Source organism: Scyliorhinus torazame, chromosome 7 (genome assembly GCF_047496885.1).
Source record: "Scyliorhinus torazame isolate Kashiwa2021f chromosome 7, sScyTor2.1, whole genome shotgun sequence".
NCBI classification, from domain to species: domain Eukaryota; kingdom Metazoa; phylum Chordata; class Chondrichthyes; order Carcharhiniformes; family Scyliorhinidae; genus Scyliorhinus; species Scyliorhinus torazame.
Window position 1 is genome coordinate 155118220 of NC_092713.1, and position 20305 is coordinate 155138524.

The 20305-nt window shown below is 46.4% G+C and overlaps 1 protein-coding gene across 5 annotated transcripts in view; it reads left to right on the plus strand.

Moving 5' to 3' along the window:
* fam20b (FAM20B glycosaminoglycan xylosylkinase) overlaps nt 1-20305 on the plus strand; it is a 291737-nt gene that overhangs the window by 152056 nt on the left and 119376 nt on the right. For all 5 annotated transcript variants that reach the window (XM_072511691.1, XM_072511686.1, XM_072511690.1 and 2 more), the window contains one exon: nt 15890-16061. In XM_072511691.1, coding sequence (XP_072367792.1) covers nt 15890-16061 — 172 coding nt within the window. The remainder of the gene's footprint in view (nt 1-15889; nt 16062-20305) is intronic.

Consider the following 20305-nt stretch of genomic DNA (forward strand, 5'->3'; position numbering starts at 1 on the left):
TTGTGACTAGTGGTTTTCCACAAGGCTCTATGCTGGCGCCTCTGTTGTATGTAGTATACATAAACGATTTGGAGGAAAATGTAGCTGGTCTGATTAGTAAGTTCACGGGTGACACCAAGGTTGGCAGAGTGGCAGATAGTGTTGAGGATTATCAGAGGCTCAGGAGGACATAGATAGGTTGGAGACTTAGAACATAGAACATTACAGCGCAGTACAGGCCCTTCGGCCCTCGATGTTGCGCCGACCTGTGAAACCACTCTAAAGCCCATCTACACTATTCCCTTATCGTCCATATGTCTATCCAATGACCATTTGAATGCCCTTAGTGTTGGCGAGTCCACAACTGTTGCAGGCAGGGCATTCCACGCCCTTACTACTCTCTGAGTAAAGAACCTACCTCTGACATCAGTCTTATATCTATCTCCCCTCAATTTCAAGCTATGTCCCCTCGTGCTAGACATCACCATCCGAGGAAAAAGGCTCTCACTGTCCACCCTATCCAATCCTCTGATCATCTTGTATGCCTCAATTAAGTCACCTCTTAACCTTCTTCTCTCTAACGAAAACAGCCTCAAGTCCCTCAGCCTTTCCTCATGAGATCTTCCTCCATACCAGGCAACATTCTGGTAAATCTCCTCTGCACCCTTTCCAATGCTTCCACATCCTTCCTATAATGCGGCGACCAGAATTGCACGCAATACTCCAAATGCGGCCGCACCAGAGTTTTGTACAGTTGCAACATGACCTCATAGCTCCGAAACTCAATCCCTCTACCAATAAAAGCTAACACACCGTACGCCTTCTTAACAACCCTCTCAACCTGGGTGGCAACTTTCAGGGATCTATGTACATGGACACCAAGATCTCTCTGCTCATCCACACTGCCAAGAATCTTACCATTAGCCCAGTAGTCTGTCTTCCTGTTATTCCTTCCAAAATGAATCACCTCACACTTTTCTGCACTAAACTCCATTTGTACTGCTCAGCCCAGCGCTGCAGCTTATCTATGTCCCTCTGTAACTTGTAACATCCTTCCACACTGTCCACAACTCCACCGACTTTAGTGTCATCTGCAAATTTACTCACCCATTCTTCTACGCCCTCCTCCAGGTCATTTATAAAAATGACAAACAGCAGTGGCCCCAAAACAGATCCTTGTGGTACGCCACTAGTAACTGGACTCCAGTCTGAACATGTCCCATCAACCACCACCCTTTGTCTTCTTCCAGCTAGCCAATTTCTGATCCAAACTGCTAAATCACCCTGAATCCCATGCCTCCGTATTTTCTGCAGTAGCCTACCGTGGGGAACCTTATCAAATGCTTTACTGAAATCCATATACACCACATCAACTGCTTTACCCTCATCCACCTGTTTGGTCACCTTCTCAAAGAAATCAATAAGGTTTGTGAGGCACGACCTACCCTTCACAAAACCGTGTTGACTATCTCTGATCAAATTATTCCTTTCCAGATGATTATACATCCTATCTCTTATAAACCTTTCCAAGATTTTGCCCACAACAGAAGTAAGGCTCACTGGTCTATAGTTACCGGGGTTGTCTCTACTCCCCTTCTTGAACAAGGGGACAACATTTGCTATTCTCCAGTCTTCTGGCACTATTCCTGTAGACAAAGATGACTTAAAGATCAAAGCCAAAGGCTCAGCAATCTCCTCCCTAGCTTCCCAGAGAATCCTAGGATAAATCCCATCCGGCCCAGGGGACTTATCTATTTTCACACTTTCCAGAATTGCTAACTCCTCCTCCTTATGAACCACAAGCCCTCTAGTCTAGTAGCCTGAATCTCAGTATTCTCCTCGACAACATTGTCCTTTTCCTGTGTGAATACTGACGAAAAATATTCATTTAGCACCTCTCCTATCTCCTCGGACTCCAAGCACAACTTCCCACTACTGTCCTTGACTGGCCCTTAGTCATTCGTTTATTCCTGACATATCTAGAGAAAGCTTTAGGGTTATCCTTGATCCTACCTGCCAAAGACTTCTCATGTCCCCTCCTGGCTCTTCTTAGCTCTCTCTTTAGGTCCTTCCTAGCTAACTTGTAACTCTTGAGCGCCCTAACTGAACCTTCATGTCTCATCTTTACATAAGCCTCCTTCTTAATGTCCAAATTGCCCTTGGGGTTGGGTGGAGGTGTTGAGTTTGGGTAGGGTGCTCTTTCCAAGAGCTGGTGCAGACTCGGGGGGCCGAATGGCCTCCTTCTGCACTGTAAATTCAATGATAATCTATGATTAATCTAGGACAAAGGTTCGGCACAACATCGTGGGCCGAAGGGCCTGTTCTGTGCTGTATTTTCTATGTTCTATGTTCTATGTTCTTCTTCTTGACAAGTGTTTCGACTGCTTTAGTAAACCACGGTTCCCTTGCTCGACTTGGGCAGAGAAATGGCAAATGGAGTTTAATACAGACAAATGTGAGGTATTGCATTTTGGTAGGTCTAACATAGAGGAGAAATATACTGTAAATGGCAAAACTCTTAGGAATATAGAAAGTCAGAGATCTGGGCGTGCAGGTCACAGATCTTTGAAAGTGGCAGCACAAGTGGACAAGGTAGTCAAGAAAGCATACGGAATGCTTGCCTTCATTGGACGGGGCATCGAGTATAAAAACTGGCAAGTATTGCTACAGTTGCATAGAACCTTGGTACGGCCGCACTTGGAATATTGCGCACAATTCTGGTCACTACACTACCAGAAGGATGTGGAGGCTTTGGAGAGGGTGCAGAGGAGGTTTACCAAGCTGTTGCCTGGTCTGGAGGGTGTTAGCTATGCGGAGAGACTGAATAGACCCGGACTGTTTTCATTAGAAAGACGGAGGTTGAGGGGTGACCTGATGGAGGTCTGCAAGATTGTAGGCGCAAAGATCGAGTGGATGGGCAGGCACTCTTTTCCGGGGTGGAGGGGTCAGTCACCAGGGGATATAGGTTTAAGGTCCGTGGGGCAAAGTTTAGAGGAGATGTGCGAGGCAGGTTTTTTACACTGAGGGTGGTGAGCACCTGGAACGTGTTGCCAGGGGAGGTTGTGGAGGCAGATACATTAACGACGTTCAAAAGGCATCTCGACAAATATACAGATAGGATGGGTGTAGAGGGAAACGGCACAAGGAAATGCTGAGGGTTTTGGCCAAAGATGATATCATGACTGGTACAGGCTTGGAAGGCCGAAGGGCCTATTTTTGTGCTGTATTTTTCTTTGTTCTTAACCCTACAGTAAACTGTGTGCAAATAAACTAACACTTTTGAGTTCATCCTATTTCATTTGCACACACTCCAAACATGGGAAGGTATTGTCAACATTGCTTCTTTTGTATTGATAGAGTGAAAGGGGAGTAGAGAAAGGAGCAGTTTACAGGGCAGAGACCACGGGGAAAGAAATGTTGTTTCATGTGGAGTCCAGAATCAAAGTCCAATGAGGTATTCCTTCACTGAGAGTGATGCGCTGAAAACTAACGCTAGATAATTAATTTGCCTGCTAGTCTTTAATAAGGTGAAGTCAGCGCTTTTTAAGAGTGGTGTACTCGGCGAGGCTGAGGGTTACGCATAATGCCAAGGACCATTTCTTCAAGACAGCAGAGGCTTAAGACTCAAGAACTCTGAGTGGGTTTGTGTAGAAGCCAGGTATTTCAAATACAACTAGTATAGGTAAAAGATAGCTGTTTTTAGTACTCATTTTTAAAAATGAGAATTTCAGCACACATAAATTCAGGACTTCAATATGATACATGAAACAGCATAAAATTCAATTTTTAGATTCTAGCAGCACAGTTGCAAGACAATTTGACACTGCTTGTGCTAATTGTCAAGGCCAAGGACTGAGTTCCATGGCAACTAGGTGGCAAGAGTCCAATGCAGTTTGTAAGAGCATTGAATCATATATATATTCTCGATATGAAGTCTCAATTGTTACATTAGCCAAGCCAGCTAAAAGATTAGCAAAATATCACATTCCATAACATGTAGACATGAAACAATTAAAAAGCTGATGTTGCACAATGAAGATGGACGGCTTGCCATCAAATCAAATGTGTTTGAGTCTAACCCAAACCAATTAGGATTATATTGGGGTGTAATTAGATGACTTAAGACAGATATGAAAGTGTATAACTGAAAAGTTTCCGCCCGCCATTTTAGTGTTTTTTGTCCTTTATAGTCTCCATTTTGGAGATGTCTTTTGGGGGTTCTGTCAGTCTAACAGTCTGTGTCAGTGATGTTAGTCCACTTTTGACTTTGAGTTTGAGTTTAGCTGAAGATTAGCTTTCTCTCTCTCCATGTTTCACTGCCAGATTTTGACTTTTTAAAAGTTACTTTCGAGCTGTCTGCCTAAGCAAAGAAAGATAATGTCTGTAATTCTCTGAAAGCTTTGAATTGTCTACGAATTGCCTTTTAAATGAATTTCAAATTGTAATCAAGCGACTGCAAATAAAACAATTTTTTTTTGGCACCTGAGAAGTTTATACTGCAAATTTCTGCTGAGTCCCAGTATTCGCAAAGTGCTACTGATAACCGAATAGCAGAGATGATATAAATTCCTTCAACTATACACAGTCGAATAATACAAGGAATCGAAAACTTGGCATAGTCCAAAAATAGTACAAATCTTACAACTTGTCGTATTGCACCAGGACTTGATTCATCAACTAAGCTTCCCCCAAACTTGGTGTAGCTCGACAGGTTAAGATCCCATCAATTAAAGATTCCTATAGTTTGCAAGAGGTGGTGTTTGGATGGATTTGTATGGGGAAGTTCGTTGTAAATATGTGTGATCTGTCTTATTTTTTTTCACGTTCCCCTTCTCCCATTTTCTCTTATGTACAGAGTTGTTAATTAAAATGGATGTGGTTTATTTGGGGCTTTTACTTTTGGTTGTGGTGTTTTCTCATTTTGGTGGTGCATTTATGGCTTATAGGGAGCATTTGGTTGGGAAGGGGAGGGGTGTTGGGTAGATTCAGAGTTGAGGGAGGGGGTGGAGAAGCTTCGGCTCTTGGGTGTGGTCGTGTGGGTTTTAGTTTCTTTCTTCGTTTGTTTATTTGTATGATGTGGGCTCTGGTGGGGGTCTACCTCGCCAGCAGGCTGAGGTTGTCTAGTGAATGGGGATGAGGTGGGGGGAGGGGCTGCAGCTTGCTGGACCTGTTTAGGCATATTTCCATGAGTTTGGGAGGTGTGAATGGTGGGGAGAGGGGATGGAGAAATGAGATGTTGGTTCGAGAGGAAGTAGCTGGGGGAATATCTGAGATTGGGGGAGGTGGGGAGTAGAGTGCTGATGGTGACTGGAAGCTCTTTGTCCCATCAGGAGGGTGGGGCTGGCTGCCATCTTGGTTTGGCTCTGGTTCCAGAAATATGGGGGACTAGAAGGTGTGAGGGGGGTGGGTGAGAGACCCCCCCCCCCGGTTCGATTGGTTACGCAGAATGTGCGGGGGTTGGGAGACCCAGTAAAGTGAGCAAAGCCCAATCTGGAACAGAGCTCCTTGTCTGTATATTACTTTAACCTGGGGTTACCCCATCTCTGGATCTGTAAAGATTTAATCACCTGCTAATGGTCGCATTCCTAGCATTGTTTGGCATCTTTGAATTTGTCTATATATATGTTTCTGGAACATACCTCTTCATTCACCTGAGGAAGGAGCAGCGCTCCGAAAGCTAGTGACATCGAAACAAACCTGTTGGACTTTAACCTGGTGTTGTAAGACTTCGTACTGTGCTCACCCCAGTCCAACGTCGGCATCTCCATATCATGGCTACCATCGACACCGCAAACTGCCGGCTCAAAGTGGAGAGGATCTCCAGGAAGATCGCGCATATAGACACTGACATTAAGTTTCTACAAAGATGCAAGAAAGCAGACAAGATCCCGAAAGGGCTACAGATCACAAACCCACTCAAGTCGACCTACAACACAGACTACGCTGAGAGACTCTGCCGTCGCACCTCTCTCACACTCCTCAACCACCTCGTCCGCCAGCTCTACAGCAGACGACGCAACCTGGAAACCAAGATAGAGGCCATATTCTCAACTTGCGCTCAGGATGCAGCAGACCAGCTGCGGAACACCGCCAAACAGATGAGACAACAATACTATGCCACCTATATGCACACCAAGAACAGAAAGCTTGAGAAACTTGGCATCACCACCGGCAGCAACCAAGCCACCCCCGGTGTCACAGTAGAAAACAATACAGGGAAATCTACTGTCAACTTGTCAGACTACACCCTTCAACCAGACGAAATCGAAGTCCTCAGCAGAGGGCTCAATTTCTGCACCACCACCAAAATGGACCCCATCAGTCTCGCGGCAGACACGGAGGAATTCATCAGGCGAATGAGGCTCCGGGAATTCTTCCACAGACCCCAAGAGGCCAACAGCGAACTCAAGCAGACTATCAATGAACCGGAACAGCAGACCGAGAGATCTGCGGTGCGGCAACCGAAGAGGAAAGAGTCGAATTGGACCCCTCCGGAAGGCCGCTGCCTTAGACTCGACATGTATGCTCAAGCCGTCAGGAGTCGCGTCAATGCCAGATTCATCAAGTCGCATTCACAAGACAGCCCCGAACGTCACCCAAGCACAACGCAATGCCATCCACGCTCTCGAGACCAACCGCAGCATCGTCATCAAACCAGCAGACAAAGTGGGGGCCACTGTCGTACTGAACAGAACGGACTACTGCAAAGAAGTATACCGACAACTGAACAACCAAGAACACTACAGACAGTTACCCGCAGATCCGACCAAGGAACACATCCGCCAACTTAACAGACTGATCAAGACCTTGGACCCAGATCTTCAGAGCACCCTACGTGCTCTCATCCCACGTACTCCCCACATTGGAGATCTCTACTGCCTCCTGAAAATACATAAGGCCAACACACCAGGCCGCCCTATCGTTTCAGGCAATGAGACCCTGTGTGAGAACCTCTCTGGCTACATCGAGGGCATCTTGAAACCCATCGTACAAGGTACGCCCAGCTTCTGTCGCGACACGACGGACTTCCTACAGAAACTCAGCACCCATGGACCAGTTGAACCAGGAACATTCCTCGTCACAATGGACGTCTCGGCACTCTACACCAGAATCCCCCATGATGACGGCATTGCTGCAACAGCCTCAGTACTCAACACCGACAACTGCCAATCACCAGACGCAATTCTGCAACTCATCCGCTTCATTCTGGATCACAACGTCTTCACCTTCGACAACAAGTTCTTCATCCAGACGCACGGAACAGCCATGGGGACCAAATTCGCACCCCAATATGCCAACATCTTCATGCACAAGTTTGAACAGGACCTACTCACCGCACAGGACCTTCAACCAACGTTATACACCAGATACATCGATGACATTTTTTTCCTTTGGACCCACGGCGAAGAATCACTGAAACAACTACACGATGACATTAATAAGTTCCATCCAACCATCAGACTCACCATGGACTACTCTCCAAAATCAGTTGCATTCTTGGACACACTCGTCTCCATCAAGGACGGTCACCTCAGCACTTCGCTTTACCGCAAACCCACGGATAACCACATGATGCTCCACTTCTCCAGCTTCCACCCTAAACACATTAGAGAAGCCATTCCCTATGGACAAGCGCTCCATATACACAGGATCTGCTCAGACGAGGAGGAGCGTAACAGAAATCCCAAGGACTTGGCACTGTAGCCTTCGTTCACAGAAAGGGTCACGAGGGGTGACACAAGTCCCGACTGACGCCAGAGGCCATGGGGTAAATTAACAAGAAAGGCAGACCCTTCTTTTCCCTTAGCGAGGCCAACAGAGGAAACGGATTGTAGGGAACCGAGCGCGTCTTGGTAAATGCTCTCCAAATCAGGCGAGCATCCTGTATGTGCCATCTCCGAGCTCCCGCTCTTTTCAGTGTCCAGCAGGGTTTGGGTGTCCCCCGTGACCACCTCGCCATTGCGCCCAAACCACCAAAGTAGTGCTTCTTGAGCCTTTTCATTGAGCCTGTCTTTGCGCCTGCGAGAAAGATCTACAAGCAGTTCCTACTGGTCTTCATCTGCCTCACCTTCCCCGACATTACTGTCTGCATCCTCTTCGAAGTCTTCAAACATATATTCACAGGAATCATGATCGGATTCAGCATCGTCTGCAATGATTTCACTTGTAAAAGGCGACATTGCACACGGAATTCTTCACGCAGGAGGCCGCCAAGTTCAAAGTCAGCCTCGAGTTTGGCTGCCAAACTCGGCTTCCCCCCGTGGCCTCGGCTCGCACCGTGCGACACCCCCTCCTTCCTGCTTCTCTATTCCCGCCATGATTATCATAGCGCGGGAACCAAGCCCGCGCTTCTCCCTTGGCCCCGCCCCCAATAGCCAACGCCCCATCTCCTCCACCTCCCCTCCTCCCCCCATCACCACCTGTGGGAGAGAGAAAAGTTACCACATCGCAGGATTAGTACATAAAACCCCTCTTTGCCCCCCACATTCGCCCCACCACTTTGTTCGAACGTTCTTTTTAATAACCCGCTCATTCCAGTTTTTCTTCCACAATAAAAGTCCAGGCTTCATCCGCCGTCTCAAAGTAGTGGTGCCTCCCTCGATATGTGACCCACAGTCTTGCCGGTTGCAGCATTCCAAATTTTATCTTCTTTTTATGAAGCACCGCCTTGGCCCGATTAAAGCTCGCCCTCCTTCATGCCACCTCCGCACTCCAGTCTTGATAAACGCGGATCACCGCGTTCTCCCATTTACTGCTCCGAGTTTTCTTCGCCCATCTAAGGACCATTTCTCTATCCTTAAAACGGAGGAATCTCACCACTATGGCTCTGGGAATTTCTCCTGCTCTCGGTCCTCGCGCCATCACTCGGTATGCTCCCTCCACCTCCAACGGACCCGCCGGGGCCTCCGCTCCCATTAACGAGTGCAGCATCGTGCTCACATATGCCCCGACGTCCGCTCCCTCCACACCTTCAGGAAGACCAAGAATCCTCAGGTTGTTCCTCCTTGCGTTGTTTTCCAGTGCCTCCAACCTTTCCACACATCGTTTCTGATGTGCCTCCTGCGTCTCCGTCTTCACCACCAGGCCCTGTATGTCGTCCTCATTCTCGGCTGCCTTTGCCTTCACGACCCGAAGCTCCCGCTCCTGGGTCTTTTGTTCCTCCTTTAGCCCTTCGATCGCCTGTAGTATCGGGGCCAACAGCTTTTTCTTCATTTCCTTTTTGATCTCTTCCACACAAGCATTTCAAGAACTCTTGTTGTTCAGGGCCCCATGTTAAACTGCCACCTTCCGACGCCATCTTGGTTTTTGCTTGCCTTCCTTGCCGCTGTTCTAAAGGATCCACTGCAATCTGGCCACTTTCTCCTTTTTCCATCCGTATCCAGGGGGGATTCCCTTCTGGTTTACCGCACAGTGTTTTTAACCGTTAAAATTGCCGTTGGGGCTCCTATCAAGAGCCCAAAAGTCCGTTTCACAGGGAGCTGCCGAAACGTGCGACTCAGCTGGTCATCGCCGCACCCGGAAGTCACAGCGTGGCATGTTAAGCAAAAGTTTGGCAGCCAAACTCGAGGCTGACTTTGAACTTGGCGGCCTCCTGCGTGAAGAATTCCGTGTGCAATGTCGCCTTTTACAAGTGAAATCATTGCAGACGATGCTGAATCGATCATGATTCCTGTGAATATATGTTTGAAGACTTCGAAGAGGATGCAGACAGTAATGTCGGGGAAGGTGAGGCAGATGAAGACCAGTAGGAACTGCTTGTAGATCTTTCTCGCAGGCGCAAAGACAGGCTCAATGAAAAGGCTCAAGAAGCACTACTTTGGTGGTTTGGGCGCAATGGCGAGGTGGTCACGGGGGACACCCAAACCCTGCTGGACACTGAAAAGAGCGGGAGCTCGGAGATGGCACATTCCAAAATAAAAACTCAAATCGAAGCTGCTGATACCATGGAGTACCAGTCACTGACCAAGCTAGGAACAGAAGATATTGTCCCAATATTAGAGAAACTTGCTCCAGAGGTACTTGGTGACTCATTCCAGGCCTTTGAAACGACTCCTGTAGGCGACCTCCAGATCATCGAGGACACTGAGGATGAGTGGGAAAACATTGATGATGCAGACGATGACAGCAATTCTGATGTTGAAGAGTTTGACGACTCCAAGAGTGAAACAGCGGAGATCATAGAGGACGCTGAGGACGAATGGGAAGACATCGATGATGAATACGATGATAGCGACTCTGATGCGGAAGAGGTTGACAACGCCGAAAGTGAAACAACGGAGAAGCTGATGACTATCATTCAATGCAGCTCAATCAATCATTCCTACATTCTTGAACTAGACCATGATCACCCAACACCTGGATCATCACGACCAGAGAATATCGTAATCTGTAGTGAAGAAGAGCAATACTCCAGCGTGCCAAGAAGGGGTGGCACCTGTTGCTGTAGTGCCAACGGCCACCCAGGCACCAGAAAGCAAGGCGCTCCAACATTCCGTTGAGGCCACAGAAGTGGGCGTGGTCACACAACCCGATGATGACAGGTCAGTGCCTCAGGATCCAACTGAAACTCCGCAGACCGCCGAGCCCAGGGTGCAGCGCAGCACCGAACCAGAAGCTGCCAAGCCTAAACACAAATACAAGAGACTTTGTCATCCCATTGTCAGAACAAGAAGAAGAAAGAGGAGACGTCTGGGAGAGCTAGCTCATCCCACTGACAGAAGTAAAACAGGAAAAGATGAGATCATGACTGACAAACCAGAATCACAGAGAAGCAGCAAACAGCATGGTGGCAAGAAGAGGAAAAGAAAGAAGCTGGTGATGCAAGTGTGGCAATCACGGATGCATGCTTTCCAAAGGCACAGAGCAAAGAAGAGACGAAGTAACAGGCCAGGAACTAAACCAGTGTTCGAAAAGGCTGGCAAAAGCCCAAATGAATACTGGGATGATCCTGTGAAGGAGGCACAATAATCTATGCGAAAGAGACGGAAACTGGCCAGGCATAACATGCTTATGGACACAGTAGTCAAACGTATTCACATTGTTAGACATAGTATAACTGCATAAAGTTAAAACAGCAATGATGGTTGTAAACAAATGTTAATGTTTTCTGAGGAAGGGCTATGTGGTGGTATGCCTGTAAACAGTATCATAGATGGCTGTTGGTGTGACCACCAGCCAGCAGGTGGTGATATAGGCACACCACGTGGTCTCAAGAAAGTGGTCATGTGACAAGGCACTCCAATATAAGTGAGGCCACATCCGGTCAACAGGAGATTGTTCTAAGACGTACAAGAGGACAGACGTGCACGAGGGATAGTTCCAGAGGAGTACAAAGAAACTCCATGTATTAGATTGTTATCTTACCATGTGTAATTCAACAAAGATCCTGGTTTGGACAAGTCTCAAGTCGTTTGGGAGATTCCTTGCTAGACATTGAACACCAAACACAACAGATGTATCGTATGCAATGTAGAATATTATTATTAGTTTCATCAGCTGATGTAATGCCTTGTCTAATTTTTTTTTAACGAAACAGCGCGAACTGTAAGGACACTTATAAAATGATGCAGAAGTCACCGGACCTGAAAAATTAGCAAAGCTGTAGAAGCCTCTTCACGTGGATTACCAAGGCTTCACACTTGCCATTGTTTGAACTCTGAAAAACTTAAGAACACATGGCTATCAGACTTCATGATTCCAGAAATTGTCAGGAACAAAGAAAGACTAATGAAACTTTGTTTCAATATTAACTTGATAGTTTGGACAATGGGAGATTGAAGATCCTCTGTTGATATGGATTGCCCTCCATTTTGTGTCAACCCTACTTGTGAAAAGCTATGATTATAAGCTTGTCTGTTTGTTACATCAGGGGAGTCTACAGGAGGCTCTAGTAACACCCAGAAGAACTTTGCAGACTGTAAACCTTATCTCTCTTTCCTTGATATTTTCAAGTTTGGACCCTATCACTGTTATATTTTTTGAATACATCACAGAGAAAGAGTATTTTAATTGAAAAGAATTTCAAAGACGTAGGAGCAGAAGTCGGCCACTCGGCCCATTGAACCTGCTCCGGCATTCAGTGAGATCATGACTGATCTGATAATTCTCAATTCTATTTTCCCCAACTTATTCCCATAACCCTTGATTCCCTGACTGATTAAAAATCTGTCTGTCTCAGCCTTGAACATATTTAACGACCATTAGCCTTTGAGAGAAGAAATTCCTCCTCATCTCTGTTTTAAATGGGTGTCCCCTTACTCTGAGATGATGCCACCTGATCCTCGACTCTCCCACAAGGGGAAAGAACCTCTCATCATCTACCCTGTCAAGCCCCTAAGAATCCTATGTCTCAATGATGCTGAGGGGACCTAGATATAGGGCCAAGTCCCCAAAGTATGGAGGGTGGTCGGAGATCACAATTGTCGAATACCTCACCCGCTTCACTCGAGGAAAAGAGACATACCCACCAGAAAAAAATCAATCTGTGTGGGGGGGCACAGTGATTGGCACTGTTGCTTCACATCGCCGGAGTCCTAGGTATGGTTCCCGCTTGGGGCGCTGTCTGTGCGGAGTCTGCACGTTCTCCCAGTGTCTACGTGGGTTCCCTCTGGGTGCTCCACTTTCCTCCCACAAGTCCCAAAAGACGTGCTGTTAGGTAATTTGGACATTCTGAATTCTCCCTTTGTGTACTCGCACAGGTGCCGGATTGTGGCGACTAGGGGATTTTCACAGTAGCTTCATTGCAATGTAAGCCTACTTGTGACAATAAAGATTATTATTATTAAATACAGTGTATCAAACTGAAAGTGTATGTAAATCACTCTTTATCTGGAAGGAGAGTCTTGGATCTTGGATGATGGGAAAAGAGATAAAGTAGTAGACGTTGCATCTTTGTCCGCGCATGGGGAAGTGCCGTGTGATGGGGAAGGGGAGTTTGAAGTGGATTATTGTGTTGTGGAGGGAGCTGTTTCTTTGGATTGCTGAAAGGGGAGAGGAGGAAAGATGTGTTTGGTGGTGGCATCATTCTTGAGTTGGTGGAGACGACGGGGGTTGATCGTCTGCTTGTGGAGACTGTCGTGGGTGTGGGTGAGTGTCCTGGCAGGGTTTCTCAGGCTAGAGAAAATAAAGTTCCCCTTGAGGGGCTCGGTGGAAGGGTTTGCCTGGAGGTGGCAGCCATTTATCGACTTCTTTGGGAAAAATTAAGCTGTCAGCAGTGGGGGTGGGTTAAAAGGGGGAGGCTGGAGGAGTTGGACAAGATGGGGGCAGGTCGGTGGGGTATTTTCTGTTGTGCTGGTTACGTACAGCCATGTTGGCTGGTTTGGGGTTGTGTTTCTGTCCATTGTGTTAACATTTAAAATATAAATGCCTCAATAAAATATTTTTTTTTAAAAAACGAACAGAAGCAATGGGGTCAGAGTAAGTGGGAAAAGTTCTTCTTTGAAAGGTAGGAGGAAGTGTAGTTAAGGTAGCTGTTGGAGTTGGGTATGTAGCCTGACCTATATGTGACTCCCAGCCCATATTACATGTTTGACTTTTAATGCTTTGAGGGCAAAATGAATTATAAATGAACACTGCCTTGTAAATATTATTTAATATTTATTTGAAGTGTGGAGTTTGCACATTCTCCCCGTGTCTGTGTGGGTTTCAGCCCCACAACCCAAAGATGTGCAGGTTAGGTGGATTGGCTACACTAAATTGCCCCTTGATTGGAAAAAAAAATAATTGGGTACTCTAAATTCATATTTTAAAAATGTATATTTGTTTGAGAGTGTGTAAACCTGGTGCTTAATATCCAGGTGCTTCTCTGCTCTATATCCTATTATACAGTGCCCAACACCAGGAATTAATCACCTCTTGCATGTTAGTGCTGTAAGCCGTAAGCATAGAATTATCAGGTTCTCTAATGCTCACTATACTCTCCAAATTAAACTGGTGGCATTAGATTTATGTTAAAACTATTTTCAAGCAACAGTAGGTTATATTCAGTCAGATAACTCTTGTAAAAATAACTACTATTTGTTACATTATAATGTTTTGGGGACCAGTTTAGCTCAGTTGGCTGGACAGCTGGTTCGTGATGCAGAGCAAGGCCAACAGCGCGGGTTCAATTCCCGTACTGGCTGAGGTTATTAATGAAGGCCTCGCCTTCTCAAGCTTGCCCCTCGTCTGAGGCGTGGTGATCCTCAGGTTAAATTACATCAGTCAGCTCTCCCCCTTAAAGAGGAAAGAATACTATGGCGACTTTACTTATATACTCTTGTTTTAATCTACAAATCAGGGCCAATTGTTTGGATAGGACATTAGATTTTTATCATTAGTGTGCTATTTAAATTCTTAATCATTACAAAACCAAAGTGAATAAGTTGAGCTGCAGAACACATCTCACCGTATGATTTGTTAGCCACTGAACTACAGATTAACTTACAAGCTCCATTCTACTCCTACTATGACCTGATGCACATGGCACTTCTCTCAGTATTGTGCACAAGGGAGCCATGTGAAATCATTTATTTTACAACTATTGTCTAAATAGGGCTCTGCTAATTTGGATCACAGCAGCATCAAAGCAACGAGTGTTTATTGATTTAGCTTTAATCCCTCCATGGGAAGGAATCTGCCCCAGAAAGGGTGAGAGCACCTTCTACAGCTAGTCATTCTGGTTTTGTGGCAGCCTTTTTGAGTCCTCATTCACATCAGTCATAAGGCAAGGCAATCAGCTGCTCCTTTGTTTGAAGAACAGTCACGTTATGCAAATGTTCTAACTTCACATTATAGAGTACTAGTTCAGGACTCAATGAGCCAGGTGGCCTCACTGTGATGTTATTCTTCCTCGTCCAAGTGTTTATGCTATGCTAACTAGCAGGAAACAGAATCTGGGCAAATGGATCATTTTCAGGTTGGGAAACTATTTGTTTCCTGTTGAACCATATATGATTCTGAGGGGATGTGAGAGGATGGTTGCTCGTGTGGGGGAAATTTAGAACGAGAGGACATGGTTTGAAAATAAGGAGACTCTCATTTAAGACCGAGATGAAGAGGAGGACTTCTCCCAGAAGGTTGTTAGCTTATGGAATTGTCTTTCCCCAGAAAGCTGTGGAGGTTCGGTCATTGAATGTAGACAGATTTTTGATGTACAAGGGAACCAATCGTCATGGGGGGCAAGCAGGAAACTGGAATTAAGACCACAGTCAGATCAGCCATGATCTGATTGAACGGCGGAGCAAGCTCAAGGGGCAAATGGTCTACTCCTTTTTCTTTTGATGTTATGTGACCTAATACATGTCGGAGCTGGTCATTTTTATGTGTTGAATTTCTGTTATTTTAACTGAAGTCTCGTCGAAATGTTTTGTCACCCATGTTAGAGGACAAAGTTCTCAATTATATTCAGAGGTTGGATTATATTCAAAGGAAATGGTATCTGTAGCAGTAGTGAATCAATCATTTTCTTGTCACTTTGTACGGTTAAGTATAAAGAGAGCTCAAAAAATATTTTGGTTTTGGACCAATGAAACCCATGCAGAAGCATTTACAAGCAAGATGTTGTGCCATATAGACTGCACATTGTAACAAAATGCACATTTTGGAATTTGTATGGCTTTTAGCAGCTTCATCTGTCAGATGCAAATATGTCAGTGACTACCACTATCTGAGATAACTGATGTAGTCCCTCCGGGATTGGTCACTGGAAGTCAATTGACTTATCTTAATATTATGTTTTTATCGTGCATCATTCACTTCGATCAGATCTGAAGAAAATTATGTTTCATTAGAGTGAAGCCTTTTTGTGGCATCCTTGCTGCTTTTAATGCCTGCAATTGTTCATGCAAATGTTAACGGAACTGCACTGGTTGTGTGTCTTATAACTGTTGATGCTCTGGATTTGTCTGAATGAATTGTTTTGCTGTTTCAGGTAACGATAGCTGTTTTTATGGAAAATGTTATTACTGCAGAGAATCAGAACCAGCCTGTGCTGATGGGCATATTATGGAAGGATCTGTTACGCTGTGGCTACCTGACATCTGGCCATTACAAAAACATAGACACCCATGGGGCAGGACTTACCGAGAGGGGAAACTAGCCAGGTATGCTCCAAGTCATTTAGCTGCTTATTTCTGCAGACGTCTATGTTAGGCAGTTTTTTATTGCGCCAGTACTTGCCCCTCTTGTTCAATGCCTTCCCTCACCCCTAAATAAATATGTCCTTATTGGTGGTGAAATGTACAATAAAGGTTTATATCTGCAATCTTTCACACAGCAAGTCATCAATCTTGCAACAAATAATCAATGTGATGACAAGCAAAAGTTTGTCGATGTGTAATGGAAATAATGATTAGAAGGAAAGATTAGAGGCAAAATTAGGCACATCACTATCTCTGACTTTCCCACGTGATGTGCTTGCTGGGGGAATTTCGCCAATGCCTTTCCTGACTCACTCACACCATTGCCGACGACCTGCGGATCAATAACCACTTCCCCCTCTGATTCTCCCTTCAGAATGTCTGTTCACTTGTGAACAGATCCCTTGACATGCATGATTTTATTGCAGATGATTGCATTAATGATATGGCCTTGAAGGAAATCTGGCTGACAGGTAATTGCACTTACTCCTTTCCTGACAACTCTCTGCCTGGCTAGACCCTTCCACTGCTTGCCCCACTCAACTGCTGCATAGGTGGTGCAACCCTTACGACCGAACTGTACCTTGGTTTTCCTCCTTACTCCCCAGGAACTTTTCCTACTTTGGGCACCTTATTTTCATCCACCCCTCTCAACTCCATCAAAACCCTCATTCTCCAGCCACCGGGTTCGAATCCGACCATGGCAGATGATAGGATCCATTTTCCTCTGAAATGGCCTAGCAAGCCACTCAGTTGTATTCAACCGCTACAAAAACACAAAAAAGGAATGAAACTGGATGGACAACCCAGCATCGAACCAGGCACCAGAAACAATAACGGCAACCCCAGCCCTGCCGACCCTGCAAAGTCCTCCTTAGTAACATCTGGGGGCTTGTACCAAAGTTGGGAGAGCTGTGTCATAGACTAGTTAAGCTTAAGCCTGACATAGTCATACTCACAGAATCATACCTTACAAAGAATGGCCCAGACATCACCATCACCATTCCTGGGTATGTCCTGTCTCACCAGCAGAACAGACCAAGCAGAGGTGGCAGCACAGTGGTATACAGTCGGGAGGGAGTTGTCCTGGGAGTCCTCAACATCGACTGCAGATCCCATGAAGTCTCATGGCTTCAGGTTAAACATGGGCAAGGAAATCTCGTGCTGGTTACCCCCAGCTGATGAATCAGTACTCCTCCATGTCGAACACCACTTGGAGGAAGCACTGAGGGTGGCAAGGGTCCAGGTGGGGGACTTCAATGTCCATCACCAAGAGTGGCTCGATAGTACCACCACAGACCTAGCTGGCCGGGTCCTAAAGGACATAGCTGCTAGATTGGGACTGCAGCAGGTAATGAGGGAACCAACAAGAGGGAAAAACATTCTTGACCTCCTCCTCATCAATCTGCCTGCTGCAGATGCATCTGTCCATGAGAGTATCGGTAGAAGTGACCACCGCATAGTCTTGTGGAGACAAAGTCCCGGCTTCCCATTGAGGACACCCTCCATCGTGTTGTGTGGCACTACTACTGTGCTAAATCGGATAGACTTTGAACAGATCTAGAAACTCAAGACTGGGGATCCATGAGGCGTTTTGGGCCATCAACAGCAGCAGAATTGTATTCAACCACGATCTGCACCTCATGGCCCGGCATATCCCCTACTCGACCATTACCACCAAGCCAGGGGATCAACCCTGGTTCAATGAAGAGTGCAGGAGAACATGCCAGGAGCAACATCAGGCATACCGAAAAATGAGGTGTCGACCTGGTGAAGCAACAACACAAGGCTACTTCTGTGGCAAACAGCATAAGCAACAAAACTAAGTGATTCCACAACAAACGTAACAGATCGTAGTCCTGTAGCTCTGTAGTCCTGCCACATCCAGCCGTGATCCGTCTACTCTCCATCACCAGCAAAGTGATGGAAGAAGTCATCAACAGTGCTATCCAGCGGCACTTACTCAGCAATAACCTTTCCCACAGACGCTCAATTTGGGTTCCGCCAGGGTCATTCAGCTTCTGACCTCATTACAGCCTTGGTTCAAACATGGGCAAAATAGCTGAATGTCAGAGGTGAGGTGAGAGTGACTGCCCTTGACATCAAGGCAGAATTTGACTGAGGTATGGCATCAAAGAGCCCTAGCTAAACTGGAGTCAATGGGAGTCGGGGGGAAAACTCTCTGTTGGTTGGAGTCGTACCTGCACAATAGAAGATGGTTGTGATGGTCATCTCAACTCCAGGACATCACTACAGGAGTTCCTCAGGGTAATATCCTAGGCCCAATCATTTTAAGCTGCTTCATCAATGACCTCCCTTCCATCATAAGGTCAGAAGTGGGGATGTTTGCAGATGACTGCACAATGTTCAGCACCATTTGTGACTCCTCAGATAATGAAACAGTCCATGTCCAAATGCAGCAAGACCTGGACAATATCCAGGCTTGGACTGAGAAGTGGCAAGTTAATTTGTGCCGCACAAGTGCCGCGCAATGACCATTTCCTACAAGAGAGGATCTAACCACTGCCCCATGACATTCAATGGCATTACCATCGCTGAATCCCCCCACAATCAACATCCTGGGGTTACCATTGATCAGAAACTGAACTGGACTAGCCACATTAATACTGTGGCTACCAGGGCAGGTCAAAGGCTAGGAATCCTACGGTGAGTAACTCACCTCCTGACTCCCAAAGCCTGTCCACCGTCGACAGGGCGCAAGTCAGGAGTGTAATGGAATATTCTCCACTTGCCTGCATGAGTGCAGCTCCAAAAACACTCCAGAAGCTCAACACCATCCAGGACAAAGTGGCCCGCTCGATTTCTCCCCCTTCCACAAACATTCAAACCCTCCACCGCCGACGAACAGTGGCAGTCGTGTGTACCATCTACAAGATGCACTGCAGTAACTCACCAAGGTTCCTTAGACAACACCTTCCAAACCCACGACCACTACCATCTAGAAGGACAAGAGCAGTAGATACCAGGGAGCCAAACCACCTGGAGGTTCCCCTCCAAGTCAAGTGGGTAGCACTGTTGCTTCACAACTCCAGGGTCCCAGGTTCGATTCCCAGCTTCGGTCACTGTCTGTGGAGTCTGCACGATCTCCCCGTGTCTGCGTGGGTTTCCTCCGGGTGCTCCGGTTTCCTCCCACAAGTGTGCTGTTAGGTAAGTTGGACATTCTGAATTCTCTCTCTGTGTACCCGAACAGGCGCCGGAATGTGGCGACTAGGGGATTTTCACAGTAACTTCATTGCAGTGTTAATGTAAGCCTATTTGTGACAATAAAGATTATTTTAAAAAGTCAGTCATCACCCTGACTTGGAATTATATCGCCGCTCCTTCACTGTCACGAGGGTAACATCCTGGAAATCCCCCCCTAACATGACAGCAGGTGTACCTACACCTCAAGGACTGCTGCGGTTCAAGAAGGCAACTCACCACCACCTTCTGAAGGGCAAATCGGGATGGGCAACAAATGCTGGTCTAACCAGCGACGCCCACATCCCGTAAAAATGAATTTAAAAAGAAAATACCATCCTTCTTCAATGCTGTTCCTCTTGTTCAGCTGAATTGGTCTTTCTATCCAGTTGTAAAAGTCAAACTCCTGGAATTGGGCCCACTCCTGCACCTTTACTTCTGCAGTCCCCCAAGAATATATCCCTGTCTTCGTCCCCCATTTCCCATCTGCAGGCTGCCTCTCTGCAAAGTCACATGAAAAAGTTTCAGCTGACATTTTCGAGTACTACCTCAGCACCTCAACCCTCCTCTGTATTGTCTGACTGCTTGTTTGATTTCAATTTCCTCTCGTTAAACATTGTGAAGACTGAAACTATAGTCTTTAATCCCCACATGAAATTATGATTCGTAGCCACTAATTCAACCTTCTTCCTGGCCACTTGTCACAGACTCGGCACATCAGGTCTGCACCGGCTCTTGGAAAGAGCACCTACTTCCTACACCTCCACCCTAACCCTGTAACCCCACCCAACCTAAGGGCAATTTAGGATGGCCAATCCACCTAACCTGCACATCTTTGGACTGTGGGAGGAAACGGGAGCACCCGGAGGAAGCCTACGCAGACACTGGGAGAACATGCAGACTTCGCATAGCGTCCCAAGCCAGGAATCAAACCTTGCACCCTGGAGCTGTGAAGCAACTGTGCTACCGTGGCCAGTGAAGAACATTATGACACAGCGTGGGGTAAT